General features: G+C 45.5%; 1 protein-coding gene across 9 annotated transcripts in view; it reads right to left on the bottom strand.

The window, feature by feature from the left end:
• Pakap (paralemmin A kinase anchor protein) overlaps window positions 1-22353 on the bottom strand; it is a 466751-nt gene that overhangs the window by 218174 nt on the left and 226224 nt on the right. For all 9 annotated transcript variants that reach the window (XM_063287310.1, XM_063287308.1, XM_063287309.1 and 6 more), the window contains one exon: window positions 721-835. In XM_063287310.1, the coding sequence (XP_063143380.1) occupies window positions 721-835 (115 nt within the window). The remainder of the gene's footprint in view (window positions 1-720; window positions 836-22353) is intronic.

Genomic DNA, 22353 nt, shown 5'->3' with positions numbered 1-22353 from the left:
GGGGGGGTTGCTTGTTTTTTATCACTGAGAATGTGGTCCTGAGATATTCAGAGCCTCAAGGCCTCTCTCGATATTACCACATAGAGCCATTTATTTTCATTTAGGGAGATTCCCGTTCATTTACACCCTGTATATTACGATTTCTGTCTATTTGCTACAGTGTTGCTTCCAGCCCTCTCATAAAGGAAAGACTTGAGAGGCAAATTCTAATAAAGCCACACTAGGTCATCTAATCTGCTTAATAGGAACTGGTCTTACAATTCTAATGCGTAATTTGAAGTCTTCAGACATCAGGGAACTATGGGGTGTAGACAGCAGCATATAAATGGGATTGATTTAATAGACTTGTCCCCAGGCGTCCTAAGGAAGACAGGGCGCTCTGCTGCAGGAACAGCGCCAGTTCCTGGCACTTCTTCTTCAGAGTGTATGGCTCAGACTTCTCTGCCTACCATCTAGCCCAGTGGCCAACCTGTGGGTCACAACTTCTTTGGGAGTCCCATATCAGATACACTGCATATCAGATATTTATTTATGACCATAACAGCAGCAAAATTATGAAGAAGCAACGAAATAATTTTATGGTTGAGGGTCATGGCAACATGGAGAACGGCATTAAAGGGTCTCAGCATTAGGAAGGTTGAGAACTGCTGCTCTCACCCTTTCCTGGGGGACCACCCCTGACTTGGATTAGAGGAACTCTGCTTTTTTTTTTTTCTTCACCTTCTGCAAGTCCTTGAAGGATTTCTCTGTCTCCTTCAGTTTCTCGAGGATGATCTGCTCTTTGGCCGATATCTGGGACTCTTCGCTTTCGAGCGCTTGTATTTCCTGCTCCAGCCTGGAAGACACACAAACAGAGCACAAGATGCTTTACGGTCCCTACTATCCATTGGTAAGGGAGCAGCCACCTTCCTGCTGGTGACCTGTAACTTTCATTGTTCTCGACACCAAGAAACCAGGCCAAAGATTTTCCACTATGGAGTATCCCGTGCATCCAACTTCATTGCCAGGAAGGCACTGATCAAAGGGAAAAGAATTCAGAGCTGGCTCTGTAGCTTCATGGCCAGGGCTCTGCCACATGGTTTGATGTGCCCATTGCTCTGGCATCCCAACTACCTTGCTGGTGTGTATATTTCTTGCTCAGAGGTAGATTGTAAATACATAGCTCAGGACATGTAATCAGAAGGAAACAACTTCATACTCTCCTGGCTATTTCAGAATACCGTCTCTTCTCTTTGGATGGCCAAAGGGCAAAAGACAAAAGGCCAGTGTTCCTCAAAGGAAATAAACTGCTGAAAAGTGGCTATTAGGCAGAACCCTGGAGTTGCTGTCTCTCCCTCAGTGACCTCTACTGACAAAAAGGGACACAGTAGAAGGGACAGACACACCTGCCACCAAGTTTCTGGATAGTCTCTTGATTGTTATTACTATTCTATATAGCTTCAAGAAGAGACCTTTTAGCACTGCTAAGAGTCTTTGAGAATATTCCAGAATAGCTGTGGCTGTTACTTGGGGAATAAAGCTCAGCAGCTCTACTCTTCTTACTTAACGACAGGAATAATAATTAGCTTTCATCGAGCACTGTTCCAAGAACTAATTCACATGGCGTGGTGGCTATTGTGGCTGTCGACTTGACTACATCTGGAATGTACTTCAATCCAGAAATGGAGGGCACACCTGTGAGAGATCTTCTGCTTGGTTTGAAGTGGGTGAATCTACTTCAACTCTATACCTTTGTTCCAGATCTTAAGTCTGGAAAATGCACCTTAAATCCGGGCACACCTTCTGCTGGAAGTCTATAAGGACATAGAAGAAGGAAGCTTTTGCCCTTTGCCTGGTTGCCCTTGCCTTGATAGCACATCCACTCCTCCACTGGCGTTAGAGCCTACTTCTTTAGGACTCCAGCACATACTGAAAGACCTGATGAGACATCCGGCCCTGTGGACTGAGAAACTTAACCGGACTCTACTGTGGGCTGAGGAACTACTGAACACCACAGTCAGCCATTGTTGGATTACTGGACTGCAGCCTGTAAGAGTCATTCATGATCTCTCTCTCTCTCTCTCTCTCTCTCTCTCTCTCTCCTCTCTCTGTATAATTTCATTCTGTGAGTGCTGTTACTCTAGAGAACCCTGACTAGTAGGCATGGGTTATTTCAGTTAACCCTCCCAATGACTCCCAATTGGGAGTAAGGAACCCCATTTTAGAGGTGAGACTGTCAAGGTCTGGTATGGTTTAGCACCTGTCACAGAGCTTTGACACAAGAATGCAAGGCTGGAGTATGAACTCCTGCCCCCACTCCCGTTCATTGTCCTAGCTCTTAGGGCATTTGTCCCACAGTGTCTCACATTGCTCAGAGACACTGCATGTTCTGGGAAACCGGGCCAGTGCTGCACTGCAGCCAGGTCATGGCGGATCGTGCAGAGATGGATATCTTCCGTCTAAAAGACTCCACACTCTGGTCCTCTTGAAGTCTTTTGCCTGAACTTGTAGTTCATTCATTCATCATTCATTCACCCAGTGGTCATTCACTCATCCATTTTTTTACTGTTAGACATTGCCCTTGTCCACCACAGAAGCTCCGCTGTAGTTGACACCTGATTAGGTGATCTCCCTTGCTTGCCTCCTCTCCCGTTGTCTCAGCTTTCCTGGGAACTGGCTACCACTTAGAATGAAGAATTCAGATTAATATTTCTCAGAGGCAAGGAACATATAAACTGATTAGGGTGAAACTGTGCTCTATCCTCAGCTTTTTGTTTCTGGTCCCTGAATGTAAGAAATGTATGTCCCTCGAATGAGCACAGAGTCAGACACACTCATCACTCCTCTCAGTGAAAGTGGGAGTCACATGACTTACAGGACCAGCCTCCCTTGTGCTACTGACCCCTCCCCCACAGCCCCATGCTACCTCACACACACACACACACACACACACGCATGCACGCCCCCCACCCCCACACCATCACTGCCATGCCCTGTTCTGTTACACAGTGGCCTGCCCCCTCAGTTTCCAGAGAGACACCTGTAGAGTCTTCCCATGTCTGCACCTTCCCCCCCCCCATTGTTTTGTTTGTTCTAAGAAAGGGCTTCAAGTATCCCAGACTCCCCTCAAACTCTTTCTGACTCTGCCTCCTGAGTGTCAGATTACAAGCATGTACCGTCATACCTGGTTCATTATGAATGGGACCCAAGGTTTGACAGATGCTAGGCCAATTAAATGACATCCTTAGCCCCACCCCTTCATCTTTCTTAGCCCATTACTGCTACTTCTTAGCATTCTCATCAAGTCTCCTCTAAGCTATAGCAGCAGTTTTCTACTGAGGTGATTTTCTCCTGGAGGAAGGCTGCAGTATCTCTACTCTGTTCACAGCTCAAGGGATGAGCACTGGTGTTACGGACATAAGTCAAGTGGAGACCAGAGATGTTAAGAAACACTCTATGATGCCCCAAACAGTCCCTGTAGAGAAGACCTGGCCACCAAGTAGCAACTGGCATTATTAATTCCCCACCTGGATTAAAAATTCATCAAGGTGGGGAAGGACACACATTCTCAATATACATATATTCGATGAATCAATAAAAAAAGCTGGATTAGGTGGCACGAAATTGACGAGATGATACAATCAGAATTCCTAAGACAGAGAAAATTCTCCAGCAAGCATTGACTGGGGAGGCTGTCTGTGGGCTGACAGCAAATAGAATCCAAAGGAGAGGGGCAGAGGGATGCAGACGTCTGACTGCAGATGTAAAACTCTTTTGCTGTCCCAAGTGTTCAGCAAAATCTTCTGCATACATTTCTGTGAATTATACTAGGGGGGAAATTAGAGAAAACAAGACGAAAAGCACAGAGGCTTGGGTAGGTTTGCACTCGATTGTTCTTGTACCTCTTCGCTTGGCCTTAGAAAGGACAGATCTGAGTTTTGCCCATGGGTAGAAGGCATGCCCAGTCAATACCACACTGTGACACAGAGTCACTCAGCAGAGTCCGGCTAACAGAAATGTCAGAAAGAATAGATAACTTTAGGACAATGAGTTTGAGGGAGGTTGTTTTAGTTTTATACAATCTCTTTATGCAGCCCTTGTCTGGAATTCTATATAGACCAGGCTAGCCTCTAACTCATGGAAGTCTGTTTGTCTTTGTTTCTGCCCCCTTCTCTACCTCCCAAGTATGTGGATTTAAAGCTTGTACCGTCATGCCCTGTGTTTGTTTTGATAGGGTCTTGCTACTGTAACCCTGGCTGGCCTTGGATTTATAATCCTCCTCTGAGTGCTGGGATTCCAGGTGGATGGAATTTGTTACATAGCACTATTGTAGTGACAATTGAGACTAGTCAAATATTTGTGTGCATAAAATTATATGTACTTGTATTCTAATATACCCCTGTAATATGTATCTTAATTATATTTGATACATAGGCATACATATATATATGTATTCATAATTAGGTATATATTTGTTACCTAATACTATCTAAGGTAGAAAGATTACAAATAACTTAATTTATTCTGCCACTGTGCCCAAATCTGAATAGAAGAGGTCCACCTTTTAATGAAGATTAAGACTGGAAAATATAAAAAAAAAAAAGTCAGTCATTGTGTAATAGGGTTATAGATTATTTTAAATTTGTTTTATTTAAGATGTGTTTATTTATTTCATGTATGAGTACATGGTCACTCTCTTCAGATACACCAGAAGAGGGCATTGATCCTATTACAGATGGTTGTGAGCCACCGTGTAGTTGCTGGGAATTGAACTCAGGACCTCTGGAAGAGCAGTCGGGGCTCTGAACTGCTGAGCCATCACTTCACCCCTAATGTTTTTTTTTATAAGTTCCAGTATCTGCTCAACTTAAAAAATAGCATGCCTAGGAGTATAGTTCACCATTAGAGTGCTTGCCTAGCATGTTCAAAGCCCCTTGATTCCCAGCCAGACATAGTGGTATGTAAAGGTGCTTGTCATCTGGCAATCTGAGTTCAGTCCTGGGATCCACAGTAGCAGGAGAGAATCAACTTCTGAAAGTTATCCTCTGACTTTCACATATCCATTGATCCATTGTGACATACATGCTCCTACTCACTCACACACACACACACACACACACACATGCGCACACTCGTGCACTCGAGAGATAGAGAGAGAGAGAGAGAGAGAGAGAGAGAGAGAGAATAAATAAAACTGTAATTTTAAAAAATCACATATTGGGGCTGGAGAGATGGCTCAGCAGTTAAGAGTACTGACTGCTCTTCCAGAGGTCCTGAGTTCAATTCCCAGCAACCACATGGTGGCTCACAACCATCTGTAATGGGATCCGATGCCCTCTTCTGGTGTGTCTGAAGACAGCTACAATATACTATCATATGTATCATATACATTATGTATCATAGACATAAAATAAACAAATGCATTGTAAAAATATCACATATTACTAACTAGACTGCTTGATTTACAGACAATTCATCGCCTTTAAAATACTTCCCAAGACCACGTGCTGAGAAAGCAGTGTCTCACAGGTTGTGGAAGAAGCAGGAACTGGGGTCTCAGCTTCTTGGTGTCAAGTCAAGGGGTTAAATAGTGCTAACAACTATGTAAATACAAACCCAACATTTACTGAGTATGTTTGACTGACAGCAGAAGTAGACACTTCAAGGGATTATAAAACAAACCAAAATTGTGTTAAATATGGCTGAGTTAAAAAAAAAAAACCCTACAGGGTCAGGGGTAGGGGTATGCCCATAGGGAGCTTTCTTTCTGTGAAGCAGCTCCAGGTAGTTGAAAATTCTCTTTGACCCGATGACCACAGGCTGGCTTGCATCCCACAGCCTGCCCCTGTTTCAGAGAGCTCAGCTGTATGGTTTAGATGCTAAAGATTTGGGTCACGATACCTTGTTGCTTTCGTAACTGAGAAGGAAGGGAGAGGTGCAGAGGGAAACAACGAAACTAAACCTTTTGATACCAACTGAGTTTTATCCCAAACGGAATGACTGGAGAGGAGAGGAGTCTGTGTAAGCCTAAGTCAGGTCTAAGAAGCCAAGTTTCCTTATTACAAAACAGCTGAGGCTTTGGGCCAGGGGCCTAGGTTGCTGGATGGCCAGGCTATCACCTCACGCAGACAAACCTGAGTCTCAGGGTTGGGGAGCCTCTCAAGAAACAGTATCAAGAGGTTACACATGCTGTTGTATGGTCGTTTCACCAGTGAAACCTAACTCAGTCTCTGGGTGCCAAGTAGATATTGCTGTGCTAAAAATAACCAACGGGCAGAAGGTGCAATTTATACAAGGTTAATCAAGGCTTTACAGGCTGTGGCAAGCACGCAACAGCCTGCTTGCTTGGTTTCTCCCCCAGAGGAAACTGTAAAGAGCTATACGAACACAAGGCAGCTGTGGAGAACTAACGCAGGAGAGGAGGTTTGGATCATGGCTGAAGGGTCTTATAAAATGTCTCCAACCCTCCTGAGCATCCTCGGGGAAGAACACAAAGGACCTCTGACTCCGTAGAGTACTCCCATCATCCTCTGTTTGAAGTTCGCCCATGCATCCTTTTACCCAACGTTATGCAAATACCCTCCCAGTTCCCCGAAGGTGCTGAGCACCGGGAACAGGAAGATAAATCAAGTACAGAGTCTGCTCTTGAAAGTTCTCTGTCACCCGTCTAATGACAGAGTTGGAAAGGGCAGTGAGAGGGTAAAGAACAATGTGTTGGGGCTGAGTGTGGTAAAGCCCCAAGTTGTCCACACAGCATAATTTCTTCTTCTTCTTCTTTTTTTTTTTTTAACTTAATCCCATTTTGTTGGGAAGAGCAATGAGCCTAAATAAAATGCCCATACCACAGCTTCCACTTAGATAAAGGCAGCCATGGGGCAGTTTGGGTGAACAACATGTGAATAAAGGTGTGTGTGTGTGTGTTGGGAGAGGGGTAGAAACTTCCAGAAAAGCTCTGGGAGCAGCAGGAGTGTTGTTGTCGAAGGCACACACCCTGGCTTTGCTCTTTTTCTTACAGGTTCCTCATGGGAGAGTGTCCTAGCAGTTTTCAGTTGCTGCTGTGACACCCACTACAAGCTCAGTGTCTTTCAACAGAGATATATTAGTTTACATTTCCATGGGTCAAACATCTGACATGGCGGAGCATCGGGCAAACATCAGAATGTGTGTCAGCCTTTCGTTCCCTTCGCTCTTGGGGAGCGTCCAAGTCCTCCTCTCTTCTAACTCCCTGAGGCCATCTGCATTTCCTGATTCACGGACCTCTCCCTCTGTCTTTGAAGTGCATGTCTCATCTCTCTGAGGTCATCCCATCTCTGATTCTGCCTCTTGGTCTACATAATGGTTCGGAGAGTGTGCTCCCCACACACAATGAATGTGCTTGGCTCTCACTGTGGCAATGCTAAGGTAGTAACATTTTAAAAGGCAGATTCTTCTAGAAGGTCTTAGTCACTGAGGGGGCTATCCTTTAAAGGGGTTGATGTAGTTCTCTGAACCCCACAGTCCCTGTAGATGGTGTTGTAGAAACAGACAGCCTGACTCTTGGATCCCTATTTCCTGTCCCACCGTGTGGTTTCTTCCCACTTGCCCTCACGCTCATTCTCACGCCAAGAAGTAGTCAAGGGGGCCCTCACTAGAAGCCAGGCTACTGGTCTTTGACTTCCAACTTCTGAAACAGTCAAATTCACTTTTCTTTACAAAGTGCCTGTGTTATTTTTTCATAGTTGCATAAAACAGACATATACACATCTCCTCTGTCACCTGACTTAATATAGTTACAGAGTCAGAGGTTAGGATGTGAACATCATTGGGGGCTCACTGTTCTGATGGTCCTAGGATACGGTGCTACAGGAACAGTCACCTTAGTGCCCATAGAGGCAAGGATGTAGTAAGAACAGCTGAGTGCAGACAGCCAGAAGCAGCCTGGCACCCAGAAGCCATAATGGAACACACACCACCTCCAGAGCCTCTGCCTCCAGGTTTCTTATTATGAGTCGAAGCCACTGTTGTGGCCACAGATGAACGTATTTTCCTTCTGGTAAAAGATGGGGATGAAACTTGGTTGGGTAGACCACATACTAGTGAGGCTTTGAAGGGTACAAACTAGAAACAGCCATGATAGACAGAGGGCACGTCTCAGAATATTCTCTCTTCCTAATCACTCGGTGGCCTGTGGCCTTGTGTGGTCTTTTCAGCCAGACCTGGCCCCCTCTAGTTGCATGCCTCACCATGGTGCTTCAGAGAGGTCCCAACATCCCTGTCCACACCCCAACCGCTCTCCTGTGCTCTGCTGTTTCTTTTTCCCTCCCCTCAAAACACCTGGATTCCAAGACCCTACTGTAGGATGATGTCACAGGTGAGGCAGACACAGGATAGAAGGAGGCCTGTCATTGGAGGAGAAGGAAGGATGGGCGGGAGAGAAGTTTGAAGGAAGAGGAGGAGACTAGGGGAGAGAGGAAGAGACAGGGCAGAGGAGAGGGGCGGAGAAGCCGTGGCAGGACAAGATGGCAGGTGATGTTAAGATTCTGCTCTGTGTATTTACAGGTTGTTATTAATGTTCTCAAGGGATGGATGGTACCGGGCATTGTATGTTTAAGTGGGCAATTATATCTTACCAATTGGATCTAAGATTATTGTGTTGTGTGTTCTTTTATGTGAGGGTTTGAGTGTAGGAAAGTGTGCGGCTGGGATGTGTTTCCGCCAAGATATCTAGCAGATATCTGGGCACCGCGGTACAGAGCTACGGGGTAAAAGACACCGTTACTCCTTATTATTTTTATATTTTTACAACAACACTCTACTGTAAGCCAACCTCATTCTAAGACACAAAGAGAGGAGATGGGAAAGGCTGACTAACACTCAGTGCTGCTTCCCATGATCCTCTGCTGCATCTTTGCCCTCTGACCTACAAAAGGACATGTTTCCTTTTTCTGAGTGTCTTTCAGTTGAATTCAAAAGAGAACAATCATATTAAGAGTACAAGAAAGGTTGGAAAGGCACCATTCATTGTTGGTGGTGTTTTGATATTTATCTTGCCTTAACCTAACTGTGGGTTAAGGCAAGATAAATATCAAAACACCACCAACAGCAGCAGCAGCAGCAGCAGCAGCAGCAGCAGCAGCAGCAGCAGCAACAACAACAATAGCAGCAGCAACTATTCATGGACTCTCTAGGACCGTAAGGATATTCTGGAGCAGGCAAATACTCAACCGCTGGGCTATATCTCAGAATAATCTTGACAATGAATGGTGCCTTTCCAACCTTTCTTGTTAAGGAGAGACACACGGGGAGCGTTCCACACCACTGCCCGCTTGACATGAGCTTGAATGTACAAGCGCTCTCAGAAGGAAAGCTGATGTTGACGGGCCAAAGGTACTTCATCCACCTGTGCTCTTCCCTTGAACTGCACTTTCACAGCCGAGCAGTCAAGCAAGGTGCCTGTCCGCCCAGCCTGCCAAAATGAGAGCCCCAGGAAATGCTTCTCAGAGGCACAGGCTGCACCCACCCTTTATGTGTCCAGCCTGCATAAATACTGCAAAGGCGGCTGCTGGTTGCTCAGTTCCCACCCAATTCATGGTAACTCAGTCCCTGGAGTTGAGCAGGGTATACAGCGAAACAGGACAAAGCCTGCCATGTTGGCTAGTATTACATCAACTTAACAGGAAAACTGCAGTAGTGGTTCTTAACCTGTGGGTCGTGATCCATTGGGGGGTCACCTAAGACCATCAGAAAACACAGATATTTACATTACCATTCATAATAGTAACGAAATTCCAGTTATGATGTAGCAACAAAAATAATTTTATGGTTGGGGGTCAGACAACATGATGAACTGTATTAAAGGGTTATAGCATTAGGACAGTTGAGAACCACAATTATAGAGTTATCTGGAAGGAGGGAACCTTAATTGAGAAAATGTCTTCATAGGATCCAGCTGTAGGTATTTTCTTAATTAGTTATTGATGGGGGAGGGCCCAGTCCATTGTGAGTGATGCTGTCCCTGGGCTAGTGGTCCTGGATTCTATTAGAAAGCAGGCTGAGCAAGCCATAAGAAGCAAGCCTGTAGGCAGCACCTCTCCATGGCCTCTGCATCATCTCCTGCCTCGAGGTTCCGGTCCTGTTTGAGTTCCTGTCCTGACTTGCTTCAATAATAAAGAGCAATATAGTGTAAATCAAATAAACCCTTTCCTCCCTAACTTGCTTTTTGGCCAGGATGTTTCACTGTAGCAACAGAAACCCTAACTAAGGGACTCACATTTCTCAGCATTCTTTGTGGCCACAGGTAGCCCATTCTTGCCAAAGGGACATAAGTGAAAATATTATAGGGTAGCTTCTAGAACCTTTTTCAGTCCCTTGCTTCTTTGGCCATTCTCTAACCTTCTTCCTGAAATGAGTCCGTGGAGGTAAAGCTTAAACTACCACGTAGAACACCCAGGACAAGGGCCATCTTCGGTTAGGAGAGGTGATGTGCTAGAGGAAGACTGGGCCCCTGACGAACTTGCAGAGGACACCCCAGATGGCTCATGGCTATCTATGTCTCCTGGAGGGAGACATAAACCTCGTGTTTAAGCCACTGTCGCTGTAGCTCTCTTGACATGAACCTACAGCTTATTCCAATCAATACAGGACGCATACATTGTTGAGTTTTGAGTGAATGCTTAGAAGTTTTCTGAAGTTTTCCAAGATTTGGGGCTGAAGCCAGTGACAACATAGAGCCACAATAATGTCCCAGTAGAAGGGTTTAAAAAAGAAGCAAGGCTTATTAATTCATTACTGCTAATCAACCTTTGTAACTAAGGCTTGGCTAGAACTGTGCCCCTACACCCTCCCTGAAGTGAAAGCCTCAGCAGGGGAAGTCAGCTGGCTGCAATCGTTAGCATCTTTTTGTGACACTGACCTTGAGCTACTCTGCCAGCTGAACTCATCAGGGCAAGCCTTAAACGCTGGCCTCACAGAAAAAGCCATTGGTGGCTTTGGGGTTCCAGGCGCATACTGGAGGCCAAACACAGATGTGGTTCAGAGGTGACCATAGAAACAAACAAAGGTTGAGAACAGCTGTGAATTTTACAAGTCTATGGCTTTCCATTTTCCTCAATCCCTCTCCCTTTAAACACTATCCATTCATCTAGTGAGGAAAAAAAAAATGTCCGGTCTTCCCTGGGAACTACCCATCAGAGGTTCTACCTCGTATGAAGGAGCAGAGGCTACCTAACCAAAACCAGTGTGGTAGCCTGTCATTCCAGCACTCATCAGGAGGCAGAAGGATCAAGAGTTCCAGGCTACCTCTGCCATACAAGGAATCTGAGGCTAGCCTGAGCTATATGAGGCTCTGTCTCAAGACAAACAAGCAGACAAACCTAACTGACCTAGGCCAACAACTCTCCTATTCAGAAGTCTGTTGCTTTAAAATAATGAGCCAAGAAGAGAGAGAAATCCTGGATCCAATCCTTCCTGTAGGGCCCTGTTAATTTCTGCTGCCTGGAACCCCAGATCTTCTGAGGCCCCCCAGTCTCTGGTCCCAGCCTTTTGTTTTATGAGCATTTACTGTGCAGGCCACCTCTCTGCCCTATCTTAACACCCCTTCCCTCCTCCCCATCTCTATGTCATAGGTGGATCATTGGGAAGAAGGCTGTTTTCATCAAGTGGGTGCTACCGAAGCCACTTCCCACATTGCAGGAAGATGTGCATCTGTTTCTATGGCAGTCCTCAAATATTTGTCATTTGTGACTGCCATTCACAAGGAGACAGCTTCCTTTTATTTCCATGAGTGGGTCTGGAGTCCCATTAGAACGCACGGGGCACTTCACAATGAATAATGCTCAGGGCCCTTAAATAAACAGGATTTCCATTTGTCCTTCGGAGAGAAGAGGTCCTCCCCTGACTGCAAGGTGGAGGTGGAAACTTGAGTCTGTTTCATTTCTCCCCCGTCATCCCTCAGATGGGAATGCCACCGACTGAGAAGCGAAAGGCCCTTTTGAGGATTCCAAGTGTCCAGGTCATATCCTTCCGTATGAAGAGCTCTGGTCACTCCTCCTCGTCTTCTACCCGAGGACTAATCAGTCTTCTTGGGCTACTCCATCCTCTTCCCAGCCTGACACCACCCTCCTTGTAACACTGACCACAATGGGAAAGCCAGGACCCCCACCCTCAGCTCCAACCCTGCCAAGAGGCCTCATGACAGGAGTCCTTCAGGTCCAGCTCCATCTCTTTCACAGGGCTCTCAGCCTCATGGCTTGGCTCCTTCTGAACCCTCATAGCATTTTGAGTCCTCAGAGGAGCTGTGTGTACCTGCCAGGTATTAGGGTGCTAAAAATGTCCCTTCACCCCCCCCACTCCTCTGCATCACCTCCCTCTCAGGTAGGCATAAGCATACAGAGAGGGTGATATATAAATTGATATACAATAAATATAATATTTATCGTTGTATATTGTATTTTCTCGTGAGCATACGGCTGCTCAGTAAGCAGTGGCAGAGTAACTAAGAAACAAGCCAAAACAGGACTATGCATATATGTGTCTGATTATATTTATATATATAAAACTCTCATGTGAATTGGTTTCATCAGAAAGAGTTCTAATGACAGAAATGCATGAAGGTGTCCTTTAAAAAAAATGTTTCTCAGTGGCCCAAAGGTGTTCTTTTCTAGAATTGTCTCTCTTTGGAGGAATCAAGAATCTAGCCTGATCTTATCACCAGCGCTCTGATCGGCCTGTCGAAGGCAGACACTGGCAACCATGAACCTGACGTGACACAGGTTCTCCCCGTGGTCCAGATTCTCCACGTGGCGCAGCTTCTTCAAGTGGCACAGCTTCTCCACGTGGCTCAGCTTCTTCACATGTAGCCCTTGATCAATTATCCCCTCAGCCTGGTACTCCCCAGACGCCTTTGTTGCAGCGGTCCACAAATAATTCATTCTGCCCAGTGAGACACAGATAAACTTCTCTTGACCTTACATCTCATTCTAGTGACTTCAAAGCCTCTCTTCCTGATGTCTCCGGTGTCATAGCTCTTTGCCACCTCATTTTCCTGTCCCAGCCTCTGTTTCCCTTCTCCTTGTCTTCTGACCACTCCCACGGAACCCGCTGTCAGCCATGTCCATGAGTTCCCACCTGCCAAGTCTAACAGATCTTCAAGGTCACTCTATTTGGCTTTCTCATCTCTTAAAAACTTTTGACTATTAGTTTGTTTGTTTATTAATGTTTGGGGTCAAATTCAGGATTTCACACATGATTAAGAAAAATAACTTTCTGCTAGTGGGACAATACAAAGAGGAATTGTGACATTTTCTGTGATTTTCATTTTTTTAAATATAAACAATTTTTGATTATATGTATGCCCGTGTGTGGGTTTGTGTATGCATGTGAGTGTGTAGATGCCTGTGAAGGCCAGAGGCATCAGATCCTCTGGAAGTGGAGTTAAGGCAGGTTTGAGCCTCTGAATAACATGGGAATGTGCTCTTAACTGCTGAATTGTATCTTAAAGAAAAGGCCCTGCTTTTCCACTCAGATATCCGACTGCAGGTACATGTATCTTTATTCTGACCGAAGGTCCGTGTGTCTTTGTAAGTATAATCAACTTTTCTTTATTCCCTCTGGGATTATCTAAATAAAAGCAGAAGTGGAGACACACAGATACATCACTGGGTCAGAATAATGGAAGTGTTGGCATTTACTTCATCTTGCCCCATGATTCCCATTCGTTTCAACCCCCAGGAAACATCTGGGCTCCCACACCCCAGTTGTAAAAATCTTTTACATGGTACACTCCTCTCCTCCAAATCCCTATTTATGCCTTGTTTGTTTCTAAATCCAGCATTCCATTTTAGCTTTCCTGCTGACTCAGGATCTCCCAGGGGTGTGTGTGTGTGTGTGTGTGTGTGTGTGTGTGTGTGTGTTTGTGCGTACACACACTCAACCAGACAGCTTCATCCACAGCTTCTATAAACACCCACATCACCCTATCACTGTCTTCACCTGCTGTCTGAATTAGGAGTCCTGCTCGGGGAGACAGCCGTGCTTCCAAGACTGGAATGGAGAGATGACTCAGCGGTTAAGAGCACCGACTGCTCTTCCAGAGGTCCTGAGTTCAATTCCCAGCAACCACATGGTGGCTCACAACCATCTGTAATGGAATCCAATGCCCTCTTCTGGTGTGTCTGAAGATAGCTACAGTGTACTCACATAAATAAAACAAATAAATCTTAAAAAAAACCCCAAAAGAATTATATTAAAAAAAACTGATGTGGGGCTGGAGAGATGGCTCAGTGCTCGGGGCACTGTTATTCTTCCAGAGGATCCAGGTTCAAGCCCCAGTACCCATATGGTGGCTCACCATCATCTCAAACTCCAATTCCAAAGGATCCATCCTTGTCTGGTCTCTGTGGACACACACACACGGCATCCATAAAAGCAATACTCATTTAAATAAAAGCAAATAAAGATTAAAAAAAGAATTTGACTCTTTCATTGAAAGAAATGATTATTTAGGTGTCCAACAAAAGTGATGGTAAAATTAGCCGATAGTCTCTGAATTTATCACGAGCTAGAGAGTATAGGACGGATAGGCATGGCTCAGGTTTTTACCGTTATAACCTATACCTGACTGAGGCTGAGATTGAGGCTGTCAGTGGCGAAACTGCTATGAGCTGCCATCCCTAAGATACAGAGCTGGGTTTGCTGGAGCCTGGAAAATCAACTTCCACTCAATACAATCCTGTTTCCTAAGAAGAAATGAAGCTTTCCTGCTGTAAAGGTCTACAGTTCCTCCTCGCTCTGGGATAGAATCGAGTCCTTCCAATTCTTTAAAGGCACAGAACGATGCTGGATGAGGAGGGAGCTGATTGGAACCTCTGCCCACACCATATCTTTCCTCGGCTTGACTGTTCATTGGAGCACAAGTAGATTTGGGTACCACCCCACCTTGGAAGCATGAACAGCGCGGTGCTACGGGCTGCCTCCACAATGCATGGAAGAGTGTTCACCCCCAGCCAGAGCTCACACTGTACTGCTGAAAGTTGCTTTGAGAAAGGAGCCCTTTCCGCCTGTGGCCATGTGCACCATGTGGGGGTGGGGGTGGGGGTTCCATGAGCTGCCGGACAAACAGGGTCTCTGCCATTTGAGCCCTAGAAGGGAGGATGCTGACCATTCGGAAAGCATAGATGGCATGCTCATTGTACCGGGGCCAGAGCCTCAGAAAGGGTTAGAGTTGGGGGCGGAGGAAGGAGATAAGCGGCTAGGTAAATCCAAATAGACTTTTCCGAAGGAAACTTAGTCAGAGCTTTTGGGTGTTCCTAACCATGTTTTCCGTGTTTGACATCACTGGGTGACAGTTCTTTTTCTGTGGAGAAGTTTGTCTCTCTGCTGGGACAATTCCAAAGTTATTCTAAGAGTTCCTGCACAGAGCAGATCAAGCCAATCAGGAAGCTCCTCCGAATGGGCTCAGCCCAGCAAGGTTGTTTCCCACTCGGACACTTCCGGGCATTGTTCTGTAGCTTGTTCTCAGAGGCCAAACTCTGGGCCCCGCCCCTCGCCTCAGAAGCTGGGGGCTCGTGGCCCAGCTGTGGCCCAGCTGTGGGTGCCCTGTACAAGACTCAGGGACCAGACACCAGGCAAGGTGGGGAAAAGCTTGTAACGAAACCCCAGCTCCGAGCCCGGGTGAGCAAAGCAGAAATAATGATTAATTAAATGATAATGATAATGAAATAAATGGGGTTGCCCAGTGTCTAGAATTTGTATTTGTTCAGCAAGACCTTGGATTTTTCCCTTCTCAGCACACTTTCTTGTCAGACTAGTTCCAATAGCAGCCGGACTGTCCAAGACCCACAGGGCCCCTCGACACTCGACAGCAGGTAGCCCATTCTCCACTCTGGAGATTTAAGGTGAAGTGTTAGAGCATAAATCTGAACTTCAAGCCTGTAACTTAAAAATCTCCCAAGGACTAAAATTGTCTCAACTTCACGAGTTCCCACTACAAGGACAATAAGCCCCACCTAAGACGCTTCTCAACGCCGTCATCGGGCCAGAGCCGGAAACACCTGGAGGAACAGTCTGCAAACTCAGGCTTCTCTTCCAGTGGTCGAAATGCCCAGCAATGCATCCTGCAAAGGCTGTAGACACATCTCAGCTCAACACTGCTGGCCTCCTTGGAGCCTCTCTGACATTTCTGTCATTTTTACCCGCTCACAGATACAACAGAAATATACTGTCTTTGAAATGCCAGAGAGAAGGCCCTCTAGAGTTTTTCGCTGCTGCTTGGGGGTTTTGAGGTGGAAGCAGCTCGCCCTGGCTCAGACTCATGAGTGCCTCCTAGTGGCTACATCATGTAAAGGCTCAGGGATGGACTGGCTTTCAGTGAGGCCCGCTGGTCTGTGGTTTCGGTTTTCTCCTTTTAAGTCAGCAGAGATGACCACTATCTTACCATATTTATTATGGTGTTTTGAAACAACTATTATGATGAAAATGCTATTCTGAGAAAGGTGTAGATTTCTGGAACTTTCATCCCACACGCTCTGTAGGAATAAAGTTTCCCTCACATCGGGAACTCCCCAGTGGAAACTTCCAGATGCAAAATGATTCATGTGTAGGGATCGAAGCCAAAATGAATGGCACTCCTGAAGCCAAATTAGAGTTTTTGTTAACACGTGAGTTCAGAGCCAAAGGAAAACAATGGTGCTTAAGATTTCTCCTGTACTGTGCTAGACATGTAGCTCGGTGGCAGAAACACTTGCCCAGTGTTTGTGAGAACCCGACTTCCATTCCAGAACTGGAAAAATCAAAACAAAACCAGTTATCTACAGACTTAAGCTTTTAATCAAAGCCTTCTGTCAGAGACAACCTGATAGACCATTTGAAATGCAAGTACTGGGACAGAGACGGAGACTGAAAATTCTTTTTTTGTTTGTTTGTTTGTTTGTTTGTTGTTGTTGTTTTAAGACTGAAAATCTTTTCCAGAAATGCTTGAAGCATTTTGAATTTCAGTTTCTGTTTTGCAGAGTCTCTCGTGGCCTGGTGTGGCCTTGTATTCACAGTGTTGCAAGCGGGCCTTGACCTTCCAATACTCTTGCCTCCACGGACCAAGTGCTGGTGGTACAGGCATTCGCCATGACCCCTGGCTTACTGTAGGCTTCAGGGTTTGGGATTCTTGAACATGGGTAAGAGGATTCCCCAAAGATGGGTTGAGCATCTTAATCACATTCTACATACGCTTCCTTCACATAGCCTGATGCTAATTTTACACATTCACTATTTTAAATCATTTTGTCCATAAAACAAAGGCCCTTGGTATGAAATTCTCCATTTGTGGTACTCTGATAACACTTTAAGGAGGTTCCAGCTTTGGAGCATTTCAGATTTGGGATTTGGAGAATTAAGAATGCAAAAACTATAGGGCATAGTGTGCCAAAACTGTGTAATATATACATATATATGTATACATGTGTGTGTGTGTGTGTGTGTGTGTGTGTGTGTGTGTGTGCGCGCGCACTGTTCACTGACTCCCTCCTGCCTCTGCTTTCTCAATAGGGGTACAGGTGGTCATCAGCACAGCCAGCTCTATTACAATAGACATCCTTACTTGGCTCACTTCTTCCTATATGCCCTGGACACTGTCATCTTCATATTGTTGGGTCTACTCCAGAAGTCCCCTCCCTGTTCTCTGACATTCCCATCTCCTGAAACTTCCATCACCTGCTGAGAGCACAGGGAAGCCTCAGTACAATTCCGGCCACAGCAGAGTCTAAGGCAGACTAAACTCGGCTTGTAACTAAGACAGGTGCCTGGGCGTGGAAGGTCTCCTGCAGAGGCCATGACCTGGGACCAGCAATACATGGTTTTGTGTGAGGGGACAGATGCCTGAACACAACAGCCACACTTGGGAATGCTCACATTTTCATGAAACCCAAACTGTACCCAATAGTGGCAATAGTGGCAGCAGGGAACAGGTCCATGAGTGGTTTTGACCATACGAGGCCCTTTCCCACAGTAATTGGGGATTGTTTTATTGCAGTGTTAAGAAGAGAAAATTGTGAGGGAGAGACAGATAGAGATAGAGATGAGACAGACAGACAGATAGAATATTTGTGCAACCGCCTGCTTGTTTTAGGCATAGGTGTTAGCTAGTTTCCATTAAATAAGCTGGATTAGCAGTGCCACTAAACTGAAGTTAATTTATTTTGACATTTATTTACTTGTAAATTTTTATGTGTAAATGTGTTTTGCCCACATGTATGTCTGTGTACCACATTCAAGCAGTGCCCTCAGAGGACAAAAGAGGATATAGGAGTCCCTGGAACTGGAGTTGTAGACTGTAAGCTGCCATGTAGATTCTGGAAAGCCAACCCATTTTTTTTTTTTTTTTTTTTGGAAGAGCAGTCAGTGCTTATAGCTGCTAAGCCACCAGTCCAGTCCTGAATCTGAGATTTAAAGACAGCTCTCTGTCCTTTCCAGACTGAAACACAGGCTAAATATCCATGCCTCAGTTTCTCCATCTGTGATAGAGTGGCAGTCATAGCCACAGAGCTAAAAATTATGACAATAAATGAGTTTGTGCCTAAAACACCAAGAATGCTGTCTGCTATTGTATAAGCCCTGTTTAGAAGTTTGTGCCTCTTGTCAATTCTAGTGCCTTAGAAATATTGGAAGATGATTTGTTAAAGGCAGCGTGCACTGCTTTACAGGACAAACCAAAACATCCTGGCTAGTGGGTGCCTATTCACCTTCTTAATCCCGTTATTAGGTATTATTAATTACACACTCGGCTGTAAGTTTGTGGCCTAGAAGATTCAGGAACATGGGAGAATTCTAATATTAAACCAGAGAACATGAGTGTCTGTCAGTTGAATTCTGACAGGGACATTAAAGGCTTGATACTTGCTTTGAGAATGGTGAATGGCAACTGTATGCCTGTGTGAACGCCTACATTGAAAATGATCAAGCTGGCCTTAGGATGGATCTCGGTGGTAGAATGCTTGCCTAGCATGTGAGAAGCTTTGGGTTCGATTTTCAGTACTTCAAAGACAAAAATAAAATAAATTTAAAAACTCACACACACACAAAAAAATGTATCAGATTCAATTTCTCCCTGCAGGAAAGTCTTGGGAGGCCATCTAGTGGTGGGTAAAGTCGCCCCACAAACTGAGGTGTTGGGGAAATATATGTCACTTGCAGACTTGGTCATGTGTGGTTACTTGGGAAGACAGAGTTCATTTTATCAAATCAAAATGTTCTCGACCCGACTGCTTTATAAACATGTCGTCTTTGGAGCTCAGTGCCTCCTCCCTTCTGTGCAGAAAGCCGAGCCATATGACCCGTGAGCCTGGTTTGCATCAGCAGTAAGTGTGAGAGCTGCTGGCTGAGAGCCCCAGAGATTCAAGCCCTGAGAAGTACAGGCTGAAAACATGGGAATTATCGTTACGAAGACATGACTTCCACAGGGTACATGTGACAAACAGGAATGCAGTAGGTAGCCCTACTGTGAACAACACAACCCCTAACTCTGTGATCCGAAACAGACAAGCATCTCTCAACACTGTCCTTCCTACTACAGAGGATGCCAGTCAGTGCTGATAATGACGTTGCTATTCATGGCTCTTCTAGCAAGCAGCAGGGTGTGTTCTGCACAGTGTCTCTTCCTCTGTGCTGGCAGAGCATCCTTCTCCCTCCCCCACTCCCCCATGTATGTACCTGGCACCCTAAGTAAGGAACAGGTCTTTCTTTTTTTTTTTAAAGATTTATTTATTTGTTTGTTTACTTGTTTATTTATTATGTATAAGTACACTGTAGCTGTCTTCAGACACACCATAAGAGGGCATCAGATCTCATTACAAATGGTTATGAGCCACCATGTGGTTGCTGGGATTTGAACTCAGGACCTTTGGTAGAGCAGTCAGTGCTTCTAACCACTGAGCCATCTCTCCAGTCCGGAACAGGTCTTTCATTTGTATATCTGGCACAGTGATCTTGGCCAAGATCACTGGTTCACAGGTTCAAACACAAGAAGTTAATGTTGTCTGCAAGAGTCTAAGAGACTTTGTCATCTCAGTAACCTCAGCACCAACACAGACCCACACACGAAGCATACCTGGGTATCCATGGAAACAAGTGAGGGACAGCACCCCTGGATGTGCATGCTCACGTCCCTACGTTCTCTTCTCTGGACTGTGGAAGGGTGCTTCTGTTCTCTACAGACAGAGTGATTCTTCCTGAACAGCAGTGGCTCCCATGCAACTTTGGATTTACCGTTTACCAAGGCCAATTGGCACAATTGAAGAATGTGTGAGATTTAGAGTTTAGACTCTTAGATTGGTTATGGGCCCCTGAGTCTGAGTGTTGAAAACTTTATTGGCTGGGGGTCCCCAACTGAGTGTTGAAGAACTAAATATGTTCACAAGTAACCCTACCTTCATTAAAATCCCAACTCAACACAAACAGTGCCTCTGAAGAAGTCAGCGAGAACAGTTCACCTGGCCAAGAGCTATCTACAGCTTCCTGTGGTCTCCAGAAATATTACTACATTACTAGATTAGACCACGTGGCCTTTCAGGGGCCCCAGACAGTGTAAACGGACCAATGCATGAGGGATGAGCTGGCTTTGTAATGAAAGGACGTAACTGTCCTCTGTCAATCTCTCCAATGACTTCTCTGCCTCTGCCCAGAAAGGCACAGAATCTGCATTGAACAAGCTCTTTGATGACTAGGAAGAGAAAGACAAAGAAAGTACAGCACGGGGATGAGGGTTCTGGACGCTAGGTGTCCTTGGAGCGTTTACAAAGCCACTAAGAGGAGATGTGCATCATTGACTCCCTGCTTTGCAGAGGAGTTAAGAAGCTCACCCAAGGTCTCCAGCAGTTAGCTAGGTTAATTTAACTAGGTGTGCAGCTCTGATCTGACACAAAGGTTACAAAATGACCTTGTGAAAGAGGGACCTCTCACCCATGCTAGGACTCCACGAGGGAGCATCATATTGCTGGGACAGAAAGAAGGAGAGGAAGGTAGAGGGAGGAGGAGGAAGAGGCAGGGCACAGTTGAATTCGTTGAGAGGTTTGAAGGTTCACCTTCTCCTCAGCAGCTCTAAGTTGCTTTTTTGTCTGATGCTGCCTCTGACTCAGACACGATGACCTCAGGATGTTTTGAGTGACCTGCATTATTTGTGTTCTGGTGGCCTGGCACAACCATTGTTGGTACATTGTCTTCCTCAATCCTGCCAAACTCAATCTAACGTCGCTCCTTGCCCAGTTGGTTACCCGGCTGCCCTTGAATTATCTCCCAACCTTTGCTCCAACTGTAGCAACTCCTAGCTTCACTGATGAGTTTATTATACCTCTGAGACTCTTCATAGTGCTGCACGGTCGCTAGGATAAAGTCTACCCACCTCCACTCAGCACCCAAAGCCTTCCATGAGCTTTTCCCATGATGTTTTCCTCTTTTCTTTTTCTACAGAACTCCTTCCGTAGATTACCACCTTTAAAAGGAAGGTGGAACTTATCAAAAGAGCCATTCCATGGCCCACTACTGTCTTCATGGCAGAACTACTGTGTGAGATCCACTGACTTCTCTTTCATGCTCCCCTTGGAGAGGTCCAAGGAGAAGCAACACAGCAGAGAAGGCAATGGCCTCCAAGAGAACCTTGACCCATCAGCTGTTTAGAGCAGGTGACAGGACTGGGGATAGGTCTGTACACAACATCCACAACACCCTAAGGACACTGCCCAGTAAGCTCCATTCCAACACTCACAAGGCCACCGCTTCCTAATCGTGACATCATACAAAAACTCAAATCCAACGCCAGAGCTGGGATCTTGCTTGGGGTTGAAAGCGCCCAACGCCTTGATTGAGGCCCAGGAAGGCTCTTCATTGTCTATTCTGGTTCCTTCTTGTGTAGCTCTCGGTTCACATCCCAGTGCTGTCTTTACAGTCAATGATCTCTGACTGTGAAGCAGATTTAAGTACATTGAACTAGACTCTTACTGTTGTTGTTTATAGGTTTTGTTTCTCATCTTTAATGGATCAATCATGGTGTTAAAAGATTCAGTATTTATCATCTCATATATGATTCTAGCTTCATGTAGTGGCTCGTGCCTGTCATCTCAGCACTTGGGAAGCTGAGGCAGGAGGCTAACCATGAGTTTGAGGCCAGCTTTCAGCAGATAGTGAGTTTCAGGCCAGTGTGTGTTACAGCATGAGAGGCTTTCTCAGAAAGAGAAGAAAAAAGGTTCTATGCAGGGAGAAAAATGCATTGTCTCAAGTCAAGGGTAAGCTCATTCTAACACTGAATTACTACTGGATGTGCTCAGTAGACCCCTATTTAGTAACTTCAATTCAAGCGTATGTCCAAAAGATTCAGGACAGCTCTGACCCAAAGTTAAGGAGTAATGAAGAGTCATC

The sequence above is a fragment of the Rattus norvegicus genome, chromosome 5, assembly GCF_036323735.1.
Source record: "Rattus norvegicus strain BN/NHsdMcwi chromosome 5, GRCr8, whole genome shotgun sequence".
Lineage (NCBI taxonomy): Eukaryota > Metazoa > Chordata > Mammalia > Rodentia > Muridae > Rattus > Rattus norvegicus.
Note: the sequence above shows the minus strand (reverse complement) of the source record. Positions and strands in the feature narration are given on the sequence as shown.